The sequence below is a fragment of the Larus michahellis genome, chromosome 2 (assembly GCF_964199755.1).
Source record: "Larus michahellis chromosome 2, bLarMic1.1, whole genome shotgun sequence".
NCBI classification, from domain to species: Eukaryota; Metazoa; Chordata; class Aves; order Charadriiformes; family Laridae; genus Larus; species Larus michahellis.
The window spans coordinates 85,694,609-85,712,840 of NC_133897.1; the positions used below are offsets into that span (position 1 = coordinate 85,694,609).

General features: G+C 40.3%; 1 protein-coding gene across 2 annotated transcripts in view; it reads left to right on the forward strand.

Moving 5' to 3' along the window:
- The window catches only part of CDH12 (cadherin 12), a 574,263-nt gene that overhangs the window by 525,603 nt on the left and 30,428 nt on the right, over nt 1–18,232 (forward strand). For both annotated transcript variants that reach the window (XM_074576152.1, XM_074576153.1), the window contains one exon: nt 5,877–6,130. In XM_074576152.1, the coding sequence (XP_074432253.1) occupies nt 5,877–6,130 (254 nt within the window). The remainder of the gene's footprint in view (nt 1–5,876; nt 6,131–18,232) is intronic.

The window sequence follows — 18,232 nt, forward strand, 5'->3', positions numbered from 1 at the left end:
AGCTCCGGATTTTATTGAAACTGATAAGACATCTTTAATGACCACACCCGATAGAGAAGGAAAACAGAAGGATCCAAGCTTCACTGAACAGCTGGCACTAAATTTATTAAACTAAGGATGAGTTTATAGGATAAGCCCATTGTGTGCAGAAGCCTCTTAATTGGCTCAGCATGAGCTAATCCAGAAATTAAGCAGGGTTCAAGCACTGAGTCTGGTTTAGACATTATTTTATTAATTTCTGCAGTGTCATTAAAACTCAGGAAAAAACTGTTTCCAGGTGTCATCTGGTATGATCCTGCACTGCTGCACTATACTGGCTGAGCTTCTCCCTGTGGGTCTGTGGAAGCTCAGGGAACATCTGCATCTTACTTTTTGTAAGCTGTGTACCACTGCTCACTGATCGGGTGACACAGCTCTATCCATGAAATCACAGCATATCAGAGAGGACATGGCACCGCGTGATGAGAAACAGTAACTTCAGTGATGATAAAATAACCGAAACTGGGAGGACAGTGAACAGACCCAGTAGCTGCAGGGGGGTATTTGGAGTGTATGCGTCCTTGTAACCTCAGGGGCCACTTTTTAAAAGCCTTTAATTGGAGTCAGCAAGCAGAATTTTTACTGCTGACTAAGCTGAGTTGTCTTGCTCATGGGATAGCCCGTGTATGTAGTGTTGGGACATTGCTATAATGCAAGTTCAGTCTGATAGCATCCGTACACCATAATAGTGAGCATAAGGCAGACTCCTGATGTCCCTCAGCCAGAATTGCATTACTTCTACTACTTGCTTTACTAGAAAGACTGTACACTGCTCATCCCACTCCACCCCTTCATTCTCCAGAGGTGGGGAATCATAGAATCATAGAATCGTAGAATCATAGAATGGTTTAAGTTGGAAGGGACCTTCAAGATCACCTAGTTCCAACCCCCCTGCCCTGGGCAGGGACACCTTCCACTGGACCAGGTTGCTCAAAGCCCCATCCAGCCTGGCCTTGAACACTTCCAGGGATAGAAGTGTTCTGCAGCTGTGTGCATAGGCACTGTCTGCCTATAATCATAACTCATGAGTTTGTGTGAGCGGGAATTGTGGTTTTACATTTTGAGGAAGACAAGCAGGCGATACGAAGTCCTTCAGTACAGGAAGAAAGTGGTGACCAGGTGCAGATGCAATCGCAAAGACCATGGCAGCCACAGAGAAGGATGATGGGAAGAGTGAGGAAGGGAAGACCTTCAGACTCTGCAGTTTGCAGATACAGCTGTTGGTTTGGTTTTTTTCCCTGAAACGGTGAAAGGCAGCTCCAGAAACAGGTAAGATGCTTGAGAGCAGCAAACAGCTGAACCCCTGACATTGGTCAGCTTCTTTCCTTCTCCAGATACAGAACATATGTATATTTTGCCCACTTCCCATCGAATCCTGAAATGCTCATGTCAGATTTTGTCAAATCTACAGCACTTGCTGTAGAGTTGGCCTACAGATCTCCTTTTTGACTGTGCTTTCTCATCTCTGTAATTAATGAGACTTCTTGGTTAACTGGAGCTTCCTTTAATAAATCAACCTGCTGTATAATACCAATTTCCTTATGCTGTTTAAAATCCAGTGCATAAGTGCAGTTACTGAAACACGCCAATGCACAGCAAGTAGTCTGACGGCAGTATTTCACAATCCATACGGTTGCTCAGCCCATCTTCAAGGGGAAAGTGTTGCCAGGTTTTGAGATGGGCACACATGACACAGAGTTGTTTTACAGTTGCACAGTGCCAGTATGAAGACAAGTCTCCGTTAATACGTGCTTCCTCTCAACCCCGTACTACTGTTTGTAACTGTCCATATGTCTTGGGGCTTAGAGTCTCATCCCAAAATGCGGCTTTTCCATCATTGTAGGTGTGGATCATGAAAGCTTGTATCACACACAATGCTGTTGTATCTCTTATGTGTGGATAAAAAGCAGAAATTTCTGGAGTTTCTGGTCCCACCTCTTTGTGAAGCACAGTAAACTGACAGGATAGTTCTTCTCCCACCTTGCCATTCTTCTCGTGAGAATTCATTATATCTTTCAGCCCATTCTTATTTCTTTCAGTTCTTTAATTCTCTCTCTCTTCCCCCACCTATCCATCTGCCTATCTAATATATAAATTAGGACACAGATACATCTATATAGTAGCATTTCTTAACTTCTGCCTTGAATATGGGAAACAGTAATATTTCAAAATGTATTTATTTCTAACACAGAGCTGTTTATGTGCCTTCCTAGTCATACTAAATAAGCCCATTCATGGCAATTCCAGCCTTGCAAGATAAAGTGATTTGTCAGTATGTGTTATTTGATTTTGGGATTTGTAGAAAGCCTCTGCTGCACACAGCTGTGTATATGCTGATAGTGCTTTACTATGCAACTATATAGAGCAGCTTGTCACCGCGACACAGGAAAAGGCAGATAAGAACCGGTAGGGGGGCCAAATACATCTATTCTGTCACTGGTACTTAGAATATCAATTAGAAATACTCATCTAATTGTTGAGTAGTGCACAGTTAATAAGACATTGCCTTAACATTAGCAAAAGTTATGTTTACTGTGGAAAGCTCATAACTTTTGTAAAATAAAAATCTTATTCAAGCTTAGATTTCTGAATGTAATTATTTTTATAGAAGGAATAAATATTTCTATTGTTTATTTTAAAAAAATAAAAACACCTCTATGAATTAATCCCATTAAAATGTGATTAATTGAAAAATGTTTCTGTAATCTTACAGCTTTTCTCTGTAAGATTGAAATATTCAGCTATGTTTGTACCCTTACCAAAAGACAGCCTGCAAGGACCGCATGGATCATCATGGTCTTTCCATTAGTACATCTATCTGCAAATATAATCATGCATAACAGGAGCCAGACTGAACAGTTTTAATGCAATTCTGGGGATATGAAAGACATATCCAAGGCATCAGTTAGAATTACTATTTAATTGAGAGCTTAGATTTCTTGCTTTCTCTGCCATAATCATTTATCTCTAGCTTAACCCCTAATACTTAGACTTTTTCCACTCCAGAAAGGTTCTTTAAACTCCAGGTTTTCTCCCTTTAATATATTTTTTGAAAACACGTTAACAATTTACATAATAGTATGGAGAAGAGTTTGTGTAGGGTTACACAAACTTAGGGTTTCAGCACCAGGGCACAAGATCTTCCACACTTAATTTTGTCTGTTTCTTCTTAGTCTTAGTTTCTTCTTCTTTCTGTCAGTCCAGTCATGAAGGCGCAACTTGTACTGGGTTTTACGGGGAATTTTGTATGTAGGAGGGTGGTTGCATGTGGTAGTGGGTTGGTTAGTAGTACCTTGGCTTTCAAGCCTGATTATTTCTATGGTTCATAGACTTGGATGGCTAATTTTAAATCCCTGGCTCAGAAAAGACCGACCATGTAGTCTATTAAAATTATAAAATCTTTCATAAGGATTTAAAATCATTATGCTAGCTGTTCAGCTAATGTAAGTCAAGGTAACTCGATTGATTTTAATGAAACTACTTCAATTTACACCAGCCAGTCATCTGGCCAATTATGTCCTGTTGTGATAAGGACAGAAAATGGCAGAATTTAAATCTGTCCTAGCTGTGACAAATGACTGGAAACACTGCGGTAATGATGGCTGGAAGGAAAAAAATGACAGACATTGAAATATTCTTGCTTATACACTTGTGATCCTGCTCTCTTTTCCATATAGCATAACCTTTCCCGTTAAAAAATTTCCAAATTGACAATTATAGGCAGAAACCACTAGGTGCCAGTGTTACCCAGACAGCAGGAAAAGACTTTGTCAGTAACATTAAAAACAACATGAAAGCCAATGCAGCTAAACCTTTTAACTGAAAATAAAGTTTCTGTGTCTTTTCAACTAAATAAGACTGCATTAGGGCTTTTGAGATTACTACTTTTCTAAAAGCAAAGGCACTAAATTGACGTACATTGACAGAAACCAACACCAAAACAATGTGATTGAAGGGTGCATTTCCATCCAGAAACCAGCTAGGTGCACAAAGGCTACTATGCTGCCTTCAAGACCTTACAGATTACACCTAGGATCATAAGTCTGCATTTTTCAACGTACGTGCAGTTCAAATATACGATGTGAATAGCAGTTCACTGCTAAGATACACATTTTACAGGAAAAACTTGGTTCAGATGAAGTTTGAATTCACATTCCAAGCCGCACCTGAAGTTTGGTTTGACCCATTGGTATATATCAGAGTTTTGATTTGGGCTCATTTCCGTCATTGTCCTGGTCCTTTGTAGATGTCATCTACCTTGACTTTAGCAAGGCTTTTGACACTGTCTCCCATAACATCCTCATTAGGAAGCTGAGGAAGTATGGGCTAGACGAGGTGACAGTGAGGTGGATCGAGAGCTGGCTGAGTGACGGAACTCAGAGGGTTGTGATCAGCGGCACAGAGTCCAGTTGGAGGCCTGTAACGAGTGGTGTCCCTCAGGGGTCAATACTTGGACCAATTTTGTTCAATATATTCATTAATGACCTAGATGAGGGGACAGAGTGTATCCTCAGCAAGTTTGCTGATGATACCAAGCTGGGAGGGGTGGCCGACACTCCAGAGGGCCGTGCTGCCATCCAGCGTGACCTGGACAGGCTGGAGAGCTGGGCAGAGAAGAACCTAATGAGGTTCAACAAAAGCAAGTGTAGGGTCCTGCACCTGGGAAGGAAGAATGCCAAACACCAGTATAAGTTAGGGGCGGACATGCTGGGAAGCAGCTCTGAGGAGAAGGACCTGGGGGTCCTGGTAGACAGCAAATTATCCATGAGCCAGCAGTGTGCCCTTGTCACCAAGAAGGCCAACGGAATTCTGGGCTGCATAGGGAAGACTGTGGCCAGTAGGTCGAGGGAGGTCATTCTCCCCCTCTACTCTGCACTGGTGAGGCCACAACAGGAGTACTGTGTCCAGTTTTGGGCTCCCCAGTTCAAGAGGGACAGGGAACTACTGGAGAGAGTCCAGCGTAGGGCAACCAAGATGATTATGGGACTGGAGCACCTCCCTTATGAGGAAAGGCTGAGAGAGGTGGGACTCTTTAGCCTGGAGAAGAGAAGGCTGAGGGGAGACCTGATTAATGTTTACAAGTATCTAAAGGGTGGGTTTAAGGAGGACGGAGCCAGGCTCTTTTCAGTGGTTCCCAGCGACAGGACAAGGGGCAATGGGCACAAGCTAGAACATAGGAAGTTCCGTTCAAATACACAGAAAAACTTCTTTACAGTGAGGGTGACAGAGCACTGGAACAGGCTGCCCAGGGAGGTTGTGGAGTCCCCTTCTCTGGAGATTTTCAAGACCCACCTGGATGCAGCCCTGAGGGATGTGCTTTAGGCAATCCTGCTCTAGCAGGGGAGTTGGACTAGACGATCTCTAGAGGTCCCTTCCAACTCTGAAGATTCCGTGATTCCGTGATTCCGTGAAGCTTTCCCTGCTAAAAGAAATGGAAATCTTCCGTTTAAGGAACTGGATCAGTAAGAGACAGCTGATTGCCTGGGCACTGGAGTTGTGAATGCAAATCTCTGGCTAACCTGCACACAGCTCATTTGCAAGAGATGAATCTCACTCATTTAACCTCAGACATCTACAGTGTAACTGTTTACATCCATGCCAGTCATCCTGATTTTTTTGATGTGGAGAAACAGTCATTTCCTGGGTATGATTCATCTGGCCTATTTCAGAAACCACCTTAGCATGAGATGAACTGCAAAAACAAGATTAGACGATTAGCTCTGAAGGAGCTGAAGTTTACACTGAAGGTGTCTTATGTCAGATTTATCCTACCAAAGTGACTTTGCGATGTTTAATCTTTAGTCAAATCTGATGTTTTGCTTTTGTTCTTTCCGCAGCCATTAGACTTTGAAACAAAAAAGGCATACACCTTTAAAGTCGAGGCCTCCAATCTCCATCTTGACCATCGATTTCACTCGGTGGGTCCATTCAAAGATACTGCCACTGTGAAGATAAATGTGTTGGACACGGATGAACCTCCAGTTTTCAGCAAGCCTATGTACACAATGGAGGTTTATGAGGATACACCTGTGGGGACCATTATAGGTGCAGTGACGGCACAAGATCTCGATGCTGGCAGCAGCTCGGTTAGGTAAGAAAGCTTTTCCTCCTTCAGTGACTCTCAGACAACCCAAAATGCTGCTGACAGTGAGACTCAGTGGCAAAGAGCTTAGTAAGAAGATATAGATTGTTCCAAGTCTGTCACTGTAACTGCTGCTCTGAAAAATACTGAAAAGAAATGCTAGTTTGGGTGGGTTATCTGGAAAAATACATTAAGTGTTGACAGCTTCTTATCATACAGATCCTGTAAGTTACCATGCGCTGACGTGACTTCAGAGATGGTGTGCTCAGGCTAAGGAAGTAAAAACATTGTTTTGCCTGGTGTCTGGGGCTTCCACAAAAGCAGCTCAAGTACAGGAGTGAAAAAGGAGGTACATGCTACGTCTGTGTTATACCTCAACGGGTGACAGCGAGCACTGCCCCTTTCACAGGAACCACTCACTCTCTACACCTGGCAAGGAACAAATGCTTTGATAAATAATTGCTACATCTGTCTTGGCCAAGGCTGTGGGGATGTGATTGCTGAGCGGCACAGGTGGCTGTGTTCAGCAGACTTCGTCACAAGTGAGCAAACCTGTGAGCAAAACCTCTCATTTACTGGTATAGCTTATTTTCCTGAAATAAGAGGGAGAGGGAAGCTGTTATACAAATGTAATATATTGATTTTGCTGATGTATTCCCAGCCACATTAGAAACTATGAAGTGAACCAGACTCGTGTACCAATAAGGAAGCTCCTGGGCAGACATGGTCTAAGATGTAGGGAGACATTGCACACGCTGCCAGTACCAATTCATGCTGGAGCTACCTGACATCAGGAAATATTTTTATTCCCAGACTTTCATGAGCAGTATTGCAGACATAATGGAGGTCACCAATCTTTAAATATTAATGTTTATCAAATAGGACTGTGATGGAATAGGAAAATGCCACTAGTATCTACCAAGTGCATATGCATTCATGCATATTTGACTACAAATGTAATTTGGATTTTTTAATCCATCTTTATTAACTGTGTATTTTGACTTGGTACTTACTTAAGTACTCAGTACTTAAAATGTACAATAAACATGCTAGATGATATGTTGTAGTCATATGCAAAAATTTAACATGCAACAGCAACTGTTTAACTCCTGCTTCGTCAATTCACTGTTAATTATTGCTTAAAACTATTATTAATGTTGGTTGTTTCGCTGCTTTTTTTTTTAATTTAAATACATTCTTCATTCTTTTCTAACACAGAACTGTATTTGTTTGTGACTCTGTGACACATTCCTTACCTGAGAAAGGATCAAAACCTTCACTAACAAAGACTGAAGTGAGAACCTTTTTCCCTGGTGGTAGCCTATGAGAATAACACCACTGAAGTCAATATTCTGTTGAAAACCACACTGTCTTCTGAACAGATAGAAAGCCTTTAATCATATTGTTTAACAGCTTTTCATATGACAACAGAATCATTTGAATGTATAACCATTCCTCAGTGAGATTTTTTTATTTCACAGACCCTCCTAGGAGACTGAAGTGCTTTAGTTACTGATCATACCTTTGCAACTACGCGGGAAAAATCTTTGTTTCATGATGGTTTCTGCATACACTGCGCTCACTGTAATATTGAATTCTAAGACATTTTGAAGTGTCCGTGTCTACCTTTTTAAACCCTGAAATCATGACTTGGGTATCCAAATGCCCATTTACAGTTCAAAGATCAGGAATATTATAAAATACCCTTGCATTTTAGTCTCACTGCTCTACTTGCTGATCCCTTACACCAACAAACAGCAGAAGTGCTCCCAGGGTCACTTTTTATGAACCAATTCAGCTGGTTCATGCCCAGGGAAAAAAATGAACCAGTTTCTCAGAGGGACCACCCATTCCTACCCAGAAGTAAGCCACACATTTAATTCAGTGGACTTTGGAGGGACATACTTTGCTTTAAGGAGAGAGATGTGTTCCATTAAGCGGGATGACATGCTGAGAAGATTAAGCTGGAAACCTCTTCATGCAGCTCTCTTATGGCTTTGTAAGATCACTTATTTCTACCAATTTTCATGTTTCAGTCCTGAAATCTCTTCCTTGGCCCTCATTTACCTGGAGATATATTTGATTCTCTGTATTCAGCTTGATATCCATCTCTTTGAATTTAATGATAAGATTCTTACTAATTTATTGGAGATCTGACCATGCTCATATGCTCTGAAAGAACCCGTCTCTATCCAAATGCTGACTATTCCAAGCAGAAAAAGGAGTTATATGCAATTGTTATTTACTGATGTATTAATGTTCAATATTCCACGTTTTATATCCTCTAACTGAAAACAAAGTACATGACAAGAAGTTAGAAAAGCATAAATTAGTTTGAAAGAGTTGCATATGATTACAATTTCTTACTGTATCTTAAGCAATTATGCTCTTTCAGCTGTTTAAAATCTAGATCATCTCATAGATGTAAAAAATGGCTCCATCAATTTCATCATATTTTTAAGAAGGAGTCCGAGCATCTTCTGAGTAAATATGGCCTCTAAACAAACGTGGAAAAGCAAGTAATGTTCTTTGAGGCAACAGCCCATACAATTTGCTGGGTGGCAGAGTTTCTTTACAAATTCATTCATTTTCTCTGAAATGTTTTCCTAGAGCAGTTTGGCCATTAAGATGCCCATTACAACAACAATATCAACAATCTGGCAAACAATAGAGACTGGGATAAAAGACCAATCTGCACCGTATGCAACAGAAGGCAAAACTCTGGACAACAAAGCAGTCTACACCAGCTCACATGAAAGGAAGCAGCACTAGTCACAGCAAATCCATGTCATCAGACAAAAACTAGCTCTGCTATGCTAGACACATCAGGAAGGGGGAGATAACAGCTAAGAATGGATTCAGCTGGTAGAAAAAGAAAAATATTTTGCTGGAAGCCATTGAAAATGTTGAGATTTATATTATTTTTCTCTTTTCTCCTGCTACTGGAATCAAGTTTTTGGCCAAGTTAGGAAATTTGAAAGGTTTGTTTGGGGGGATGATGTTTTGTTAGAGATGTTGAAACGAAATGGCACAGAGCGCACATTCAGTAAGAAACAGGAAATTAAGCACAAAGAGAAAAGGGGCCGCAGGTATTCAACACCTGCAAGGGTGACTGGCTTGGAAGCTGTTTTGGTACATCACCTCAGTGCACCTGATTTTCAAACTGTGTTAAATCTGGAGTTTATGTGTCTCAGAAGAGCTATTTTGTCTATTCCCATTTTATCCATAGTGCTGCAAGAAATGCTCAGCATAAATGTTAAGATGAACATGTACTTTGTCGTCATTAAAAATCCCCAAGCACTTCTGAAAAGAACAATGATCTCCTGTTCTTCTCAGACTCCTCTAGTTCATGATGGTTACAAGCTGTCTGGGAGAAAAAAAAAAGCACCTGTGTTGAAGTGTATTACAATTTATGTAGCTTGTAAATATGCAAATGTTTTTAGTAAAGAACCTTGTATTTCTGGCACAAGGAATTTTAGGACTTCCTAAAAATCACTTTTATATGTGTCCATACAGCATGAATGTTATAGACAGAGCTGTCTAAATAACAAGTGCAAATGGATGGCAAGACTGAGCTATCTGCGATACTTTCTAGAATAATGAGGTTTATCTAACAGCGTGTGTGAAGTTCAACAACTTTTCACTGACACCTTTGAAGATGTCAGATTTCCTTGGAGATTATCTTGTGGCTTAAAGCATGAAAGGATTTTTGCCCCTGATGTGAACGCCAGATATGACTCCCATTACAATGAGTTTCATAGTCCGTGCCATAACACTGCCCTTCAGATCTCTGCTTGAGTCTGGAGTTTTGCCTTATGAACCACAAGAAACACAAAGAAGAAGGAAAGCTGTGGGGACTGTGCATTTTCCTGTCCAAGTCCAGAGTCATGAAACCGTGATATTAAAGAAAGAAAAAAGTCATGTGTAATAGTCACAGGTCGATCCTGCCCTCAGTATCGTGGGGACATGACTGTGTTCCCTGCATGTGCTTCCAAAGGAAAAGTCTTATTTATTTTCTGAACTAGTTCACAGTTGTCCAGAAACATTTATGGGTAGGTTCTCTTTTCACAGTGCAATACTTTATCATGTAAAGTTCTAGAAAATACAAATAGCAGGTTTTTTTCCTGAATCCTTAAACACTTTATCTTAATGTACAAGCACAAACAAGATGAATTAGTTACGTATGTAACACAAAAGTGCTTGATCTTCCAATCGCATAATTCTTCTGACGTTTTTTTGTGCATACACTTTTTGAATTTTCTTTTTCTTCAAAAGGAAAAATCGCATCCTGTGACATGTGTCTTATACAGACATAGAAAGACTTGGACATCTAGTTCCAGCACCTCAAGCCTCTTCTTTTAATAACAGATTAAGTGATAGCTATTTTTCTGTGTATGGTATCACTCTGGAGGGGAACAAGATGCTTTGCCTGTTGGTTTTGCACAGATAAAAGATGGTGGGACTCAGGAATTTTGGTTCCTTTTTAGCTTTGCCTTTTACTGCAGTCACACCTCAACCACTTTCAAGATGTCTCTTCCAAGTTCTAATTTATCCAAGCTTACCAATTCAAATCCCTGCACCAGTACCCCTCAGTTCCTGCTGCAGATCCCTTGCTATCTTTTGCAGTCCTCATACTAGCCCACTGTTTTCTTATATCTCCTATGCCCGGGTGGTCTAATACCAGTCTCCTATTTCACAGTCCATCTTTCTTTCTCCCACAGCTGGTTTCTGCCTTTTTCCTCCTGAACCACATCCCATTAGCTTCACTAGCATCCCACTCTACTGCCTTCCTTTCTTCTGCTGATGACAGACGTCTTTTTTGATCTTAGTGGCATGATGTATTTTTTTCTTTTTGTTCCAGTTACTTTGATCTTTTTTCTAGAACTCTAGAAACCGGGTTTCTATCCCAACATTTTCTCTGAATCCCAAGGGGTATATTTGGCCAACACAGCTGCTCTTTCCCCATCAGCTTCCCTAATTTTCACTCTCATTTGGCTCAGTGAGCACTCAGCTACCAAATACACAACAACATCCCCATCTATCTACCACCCAGGAACGCTGGAAATTATATAGGGCAGCAAATTCCTACTCCTTCTACTTCTCCCCGACTTTCTGACTCTTCCTTTGTTTTCTTCTCTGGTTCCTAGACTTTGTCTTCATGATCTCAGGCAATCACATCCTCCACTCCATCATCCTTTTCCTGTAAGTTCCTCCCCATATGATCCCATGTACAGCCCTGCTGATCTCAAGGTCTGAATGAGCTGACTTCCTCCTAAGCAACTGGGTGGCTTTAAGGGATTGAACAGAAAGGTGACTTCTTTTCAAACACGAGGCAGAAAAATCTTCCCCTTCTGTGTATAAACTGTTTTTCAAAAGGAACTGTTTTCTTGCAGCTTAATGAATTCCTGCTCTTCAGCAGTCACAGCAGCAGACTGTATCTCTCTGCTTTACCTTTACCGTGAAGCAAGATGTGTAAAACAAATTATTACGGTAATCCCCTTCATGGTAGTTTAAATTAATATGTTTTATTTCACATTTGCAATGGATTAGGTGCACACAGGCAGACAGTTACCACAGCTCAGTTGACAAGCCACTGAGTTGTATTAATTCAAGGACTGTGGTACCTCAGTTCCAGTGATCAACTTAGAGCTACTACAAGTAGCCACTACAAAAAAAAGTGCAGATTTTTTTTAACCTTACTCTTAAATCTATAGCCTTAAGGCTGAAGGGATCACACACCATTCTTTAATGGGGAAGGTAAATGCACTCTCACCCATTAGCCCTCTGTGATGCTGCAGCATGTTCACTGGGAATAGCCAGAGACCTGAGCTGAAAAACCCTTCTTGGTCATTTTGGAGCACATGCAGAATGACTTTTTGATCTGTGTGGGTTTTCACAGGACTGGCAAAAAGATGGATCAAAGGTGGAGTACTTTCTGGCACAAGTCAGAAATCCTGCACTAGAGGAAAGTCAGACCTTCCCAAATAAACATTACTAGGATTCATTTGACATGCATAAGTTTTCCTAGATCAACTCCTGGAAGCACTTGCAGCATGAAGTAGTATTTCCTAAGTCCAGTAAGTCAAAAGCATCTGAAAACAAAATTTAAACTGAGAGAGGCCAGTAACCTTTATTTACAGTCAGTAATTCATCAACTTACTGAAGCTTGTGAAAAACAGCAAGTGATCTTCAGTTGGCATATGCGATCATATTAAGCTATAAAGCGACAGTCAGGAGTTTAGAACTAAAAGTATGTGTAGATCCTAGAAGTTTATGGGCTACTGCTTTCAGTGAATGACCTGTTTGTGAGGGAAGTGGATGCTGAAAATCAAGAAGTGTGCATTCAGCTCCAAGGCAGAAAAGAGCAACTTGGCAGGCAAAGCTTTTAAATTAATTGAGAATAGCTAAGAAGCCAGAGTAAGGGGAAAGGAACAATGAGACCGTAATAGTTCTGGTTTACTTCACAGCACTTGTACCACCTGGTGATGTGATTTTACAAAGCTAGTTCGCATCCCAGAGGCACACACTGTAATTTTACTTTAGCTCAAATAATAGTCTTCCTGATTTTTGATCAAGGGCTCTTATTCCAAATTTCTCCAGCAATGGATTTCTCAAGCATCCCAGAAAGCAATTGTGAGGTTAAAACAGAGGTTTAATGGCTGCAACCGGTTCACCTCAAGCTGTGAACCTCTCAGGGTTTGACACTAAGAGAATTACAAAGGGTCAGGACTTAAACCGACATCTAAGAATAGCTTATGTGCTAAAGGGAAGCATGCTAGTTGGTTATTCTGCACAGTGGTACACACAGTCAAACCTGAAACCATCTTCCTAGTGTAAAATTAAGCTTCCCAACATTTTTTATTAAAGATCTTATGTCCCTTTCCAGAAGAATAACTATTTTAACCATTGCAACCTAATCAGATTCCAAGTCCTTTCAATCTGAATTTCTCCTTTAGGTCTATTTGTAAACATTGGCTTTATTTTCCTGTCCCAGAATGCTCAAGTTTATTATTATTATTATTTATTAATTTAAATAATTATTGCATATAGAGTTTCTTATATATTTGGTAAATTTTTTTTTGCTTGCAGGCTTGTTAATGAAGTTTAAGCAACAGGGGTTTTGAGAGTTATACACTTTTGGGCATCTATGTTTCAGTCACATCCTGACTGTAGATGCAGACAGACCTCAGATACTTCTACATTTATTGTGTCCGGTTCTAGGCTCCTCAGTACAAGAGAGACATGGACATATTGGAGGGAGTCCAGCAAAGGGCCACAAAGGTGATGAAAGGACTGGAGTATCTCTTCTACGAGGAAGGGGACTGTTCAGTCTCAGGAAGGGAAGGTTCAAGGAGGTCTTAACAATGCATATAAATACCTGAAGGGAGGCTACAAAGAGGACAGAGACAGTCTCCTTTTAGTGGTGCCCAGATGACCTCCAGAGGTCCCTTCCAATCTCAACCTTTCTGTGATTCTGCAACACAGGGTCATTTAAGATGGCTGGATATGAAAAAGGAGCAAAGAGAATCTAAATACAATGCTGAGGTTCAGTATGTGTGAACACTAAAAAAAATAATTAAAAAGACTGCTATGAGCATTGATGTAAATAATAAGTCTACATATTTATGTTAACAACTTAATTTAGGCAGTAAATCTGAAAATAGTGTGGAGGAAACACAGTGCAGAAATTCCAGCCCAGGTAGAAGGAGAGGAGAGCTGATTTTAGAGGCAAATGATGGGACCTGGTCAGACCATCAGCATGCAAGGGGGGCAAGGAGTTGCTTATCCAGCAACTTTTGCCTGGGGCCCTCATGAAATTTGTAAAACCTTTGAAAAGGTGACTCCATACTTATATTGATTTCTGCAAATTCTGGATTCCTTTATACGTGCAGAGGTTTGGGGACGAGAAAAAGGAAAATGCAGCAGCTCCTGCAGTGTCAGAGCTGTCCTGAATAACCTCTTACTTTATGGACGCTTCACCAAACCAGCTTCAAAGCAACAATGCAGCCTCCAGTTCTTGACTTTACTGAGTTTTTCCCCTTGCAGATCCATCTGACAATCCAAGTGAGTCCCAGCTGAGGATCTAAGCGAGCTCTACTGTGTCCTGCAGTCTTCTCTAGAGTCAGCATGATTGCTGTTATGTGCTCTTTCTTTGACTGTCTCAGCATCAACATTTTACTTCAGCTTTTTTTTTCTGGGGAAAAATATGAGAGATTTGTTCAGATTTTGTTATCCAAAAGATATAGAACGGAGATAGTATTTACAGCATGCAAAAGCAAAGCAATCAAAGATTATTCCCGTTGAATTTATGCCACTAGGCCTGCTCTACTCTATAGCAGCTATGCTGCTTATTGCCTTAGCACTTTGTCAGAAGACAAAGAATTTCAGGCCAGGCATGGGAACAGAGGCCCAGGAAGCATCTCTGTCTTATCCCGTGGTGTTTATGTCACGTGCACCCAAGTACAAAACAGAGTTTCAACTTCTACTGAGGAGTTACCGCATCTGCTTTCCCCCTCTCAGCTTTCTTAAAGGTTGGGGGGTCCTCTCAGACTGATAGAGTCTTTCTATATTCATTCTGCCCGTTGATAGAGATACTGATACACGTCCAGATGCCCATCCCAGCACGTCCTTTCGCCACCTAAAAGCAGCAAAGCAGGAGCTCCGCTCTCCTCTTCGCCAGGTGTGAGAGGCACCCTCTGCTGCCTGGGTGCCTCGGTGAACATGGGTGGCAGGTCCTTCGTGCCCTGGGCAGGATGAAGGTGGAAGGAACAGGCCATGGGAAGCAGTGCAGAGGGCAAACGTACACCTTTCAAAAGCAGGGTGAGACGGTGTTCAGGGCCTATAATTTGTGGTGCTGGTAGAGAAAGTGCTCTGCTACTTTCCCACCATGGCAATATCGACTGCTAAGCCTGGAGTGAGGGGGTTAAGACCAACAGGCCTCTACTGCTGCGCACAGTCCAAACAACTGAGATTTAATTAAACTACAGGACAAAGCTTCCCCTCTGCCTGGCTGTCTTGCAGTTCTGCCTGCTCAATGAGGCAGGGAAAATGATGTTAAAAATGAATAAAAACAATGCATTTTCGAAATGACAACGGCTTTTGATAAGATACTCATCTGGTAATGAGAAATGCAGAGCAGACAACAGAGCTGACTGAAGGGTTTGATAAGCAAATGAACAAAACCTTTAAAGGCAGAGGGTGAGGAAGCACAGGAATCTGTAGACAGGCAGAACTGGCAGTTTGTAAGGGCTGATAACTGAACTGCAGCACATTTTATTTCCTATATTGACTAGAGTGTTTTACTAAAATTCTTATGTAAGATTTATGAGGCTTATAAAAAGTTTAACAGCTTCCCTCACTTGGCTCTGACCCATCGTTAGAGTCTGGCTGTCTGCAGCCACTGCTTCCCTCTCAGTTAATTCTGCATAATGGTCGATTTTCTCCAAAGAAATAAATATGATTTGTTTGCACTGATGTTGCTCATTCCAGATCAAGTAAGCTCCTGACTGCTAAAATCACTAATCCTTCACCCTCCTGATTAAAAATGCAGAAGTGTGAAGGGCTGTGAACCCAGACGTGTAGTATGCAGAAGACTCAAACTGTATTATTTTCTCATGTGGAAGATCATGTGTTATATGCAAGGCGCGAAGATGATAGGCATATATGCTGACAAGAATTGTTTGCTCCTTCTCCCAAAGTGTAGCAATTCCATCTGTCTTTCTCTAAAGCATCACTACCTGATATGCAGTATAGACAAGATTCATTCTGGGAAGGCTGGAGTACAGCTCACAGGATATCAGTCTGAGAAATTATACTGATGAACGCCTTTGGAAAAGGGGACAGAGGAGTGCAACAACTTATTTGGGCTTCTATCAAAATAATCAAAACATTCTCTGCTTTTTATGCCAAAATACTTTAACAAATACAAAGCTATCCTTCCACTAAGGGACTAGGTATGTTGCTTCAGCGGGATGTTCAGAAAGACTCAGCTTTGACTATTAAAATAGCTTTACATCAGTGCTAAGTACCTTCGAAAATCTCTACAAAATCAAAAACATATATGGCATTTTGAGTGGAATAATCAAAGAAAAATCAAGGTAAAACTCAAAAATATTTTAATATATCAGTAAATTGGGGGGTATATTTAAGGGTGGCAAGTGTGATGTGGTATAATCTGAAAGACAATTCTGACACTTACATAGCATTGCCCACACAGGCATCTCTAGTTTTTGCTACCGGTGGACAAAGCAATGCCACTAAGACCTTTCTACCTATGCTCGCCTTTTTGTTTTTGTGTTGTTATATGGCAGTAAAGGCACTTAGAACGAGTTAGACTAACTACATTGGCTGTTCATTTTTTGGTTGCATCTGAATATGCAACCTTGAGACACTCATTTCAAAGCATCACCCATGAGAGGGTTATCGGCATCGGTTCTGCAAGTGCAATTGCCCATTGACCCAATTTGTGAAACAGGTTAGGTTAGAAACCACCTGAAAGCAAACTGCTTCTTTACAACGTGGCCCATTTAATTTTGAAAGGAAATCACATTTGGGAGAACTGTGTCAGGACTAATACTGACTGGAAACCGGGAGTGAGGTGAGTATAAGAGATAACCACTTAACCTGGAAGAGCTGCAGAAGCCCTCCTGTGATTGTATCTGACTGGGCAGTTAGGAGAGATGTTGAGATTTAATGGCAATAGGTAATACTGAATCGTGGTGCTGGTTCCTTTTCACATTTCAGCTAGGATTTGGGGGTTTTTTGTTGGGTTGGTTCAGTTTGTTTGTTTGCTGGGCTTTTTTTCTTCATGTGTAGTACCCTTCCTGGAAAAAAAAAATAAAACAAAATTAAGCCCTGAGATTATTTTGCATCTGCATGAGATCCAGCTGGGATCCACAGGATTACCCAGAGGATTAGATCTGACAGCAAACCAGTCAAGGTTTCCTTTGGTTTGACCTCTAACACCTCAGCAGTGTTCTGAAGCTATTCAGCAAAGGTACAGAAAGCTTCTGGTCCCATTAAGGGAGATGGCTTAATAAATTATTTAAACATATAAACAAAAAAAGACAAGGCAACATAGCAGAACAGCGTCTGTCACTTTGGAACATTACCACATCCTTTACATTTTTTGGTTAATGACAGGAAGATTTTACAGCAAAACTTCATATGTTATTTTGCTGTTATTAGCACTAGATTTTTCTAATAGCTCTTGCTATTAATATATCAGGTTATGTTTTTATGTGACAGTAGATAAGTTTGATTGGCTTTACTTTCTCTAAGCATTAAATGGTAATACTTAGAGATAAATATTAAATAAAATATTTATTAGATACATAATATCTATATAATAGATAGATAATATCTATTATATATATAATATAAATAGATATAGAGATATAGATATATAGAGAGAGATAGAGATATAAATAATATAAATAAAATATAATATAGATAAAAAATAAATAAAAATTAATACTCTCACAGTATTAAACCCAGGGTATTAAAACTAGAAGTTTTGCTCAAGAGAGGTCCTATTTCTTTTCATTACATTAATAAATTTATTTTTTATGTTAACAGTTTTATCCAAGACAAAGTATTTTTAGTTTATTACATATCTCTAGTCATTTATATATCTAATACTTTGTATCCATACAGCACAACAATTGCTGGGTTGTACAGTGTAAAGGGCACTTACAGAAAGATGAAGGTTGTATTACCACAGGATAACGTGAATGATATGCAAAGACTATTGTCTGCAAGAATAGAAGGTGCAAGAATACACCTTATTTTGTATTATCATAATGCACGGAAGAGAAAAAAGGGTATTTACCTCTGCTGCTCTTTTAAAACCTCAGAGACGGCATTTTTAAGTTAATAGAAAACAACAAGACTCAGAATCATGGGTAATCTTTAAATCAAATGAAGGTATAAAAAAGAAACTAAAGCAACTTAATACCGATTGAAGTGCTGCAGCCCTGAGGAAGAATTTGGAAATGTAACTATCCTATTTAGCCCTAAAAGCAGAAAACTCAGATGACTGTATCATTTAGCACAGGAAAACAAAGTGTTATGTTACATCTAATTATACTTGTTTGAACTTCAGGGCCATGC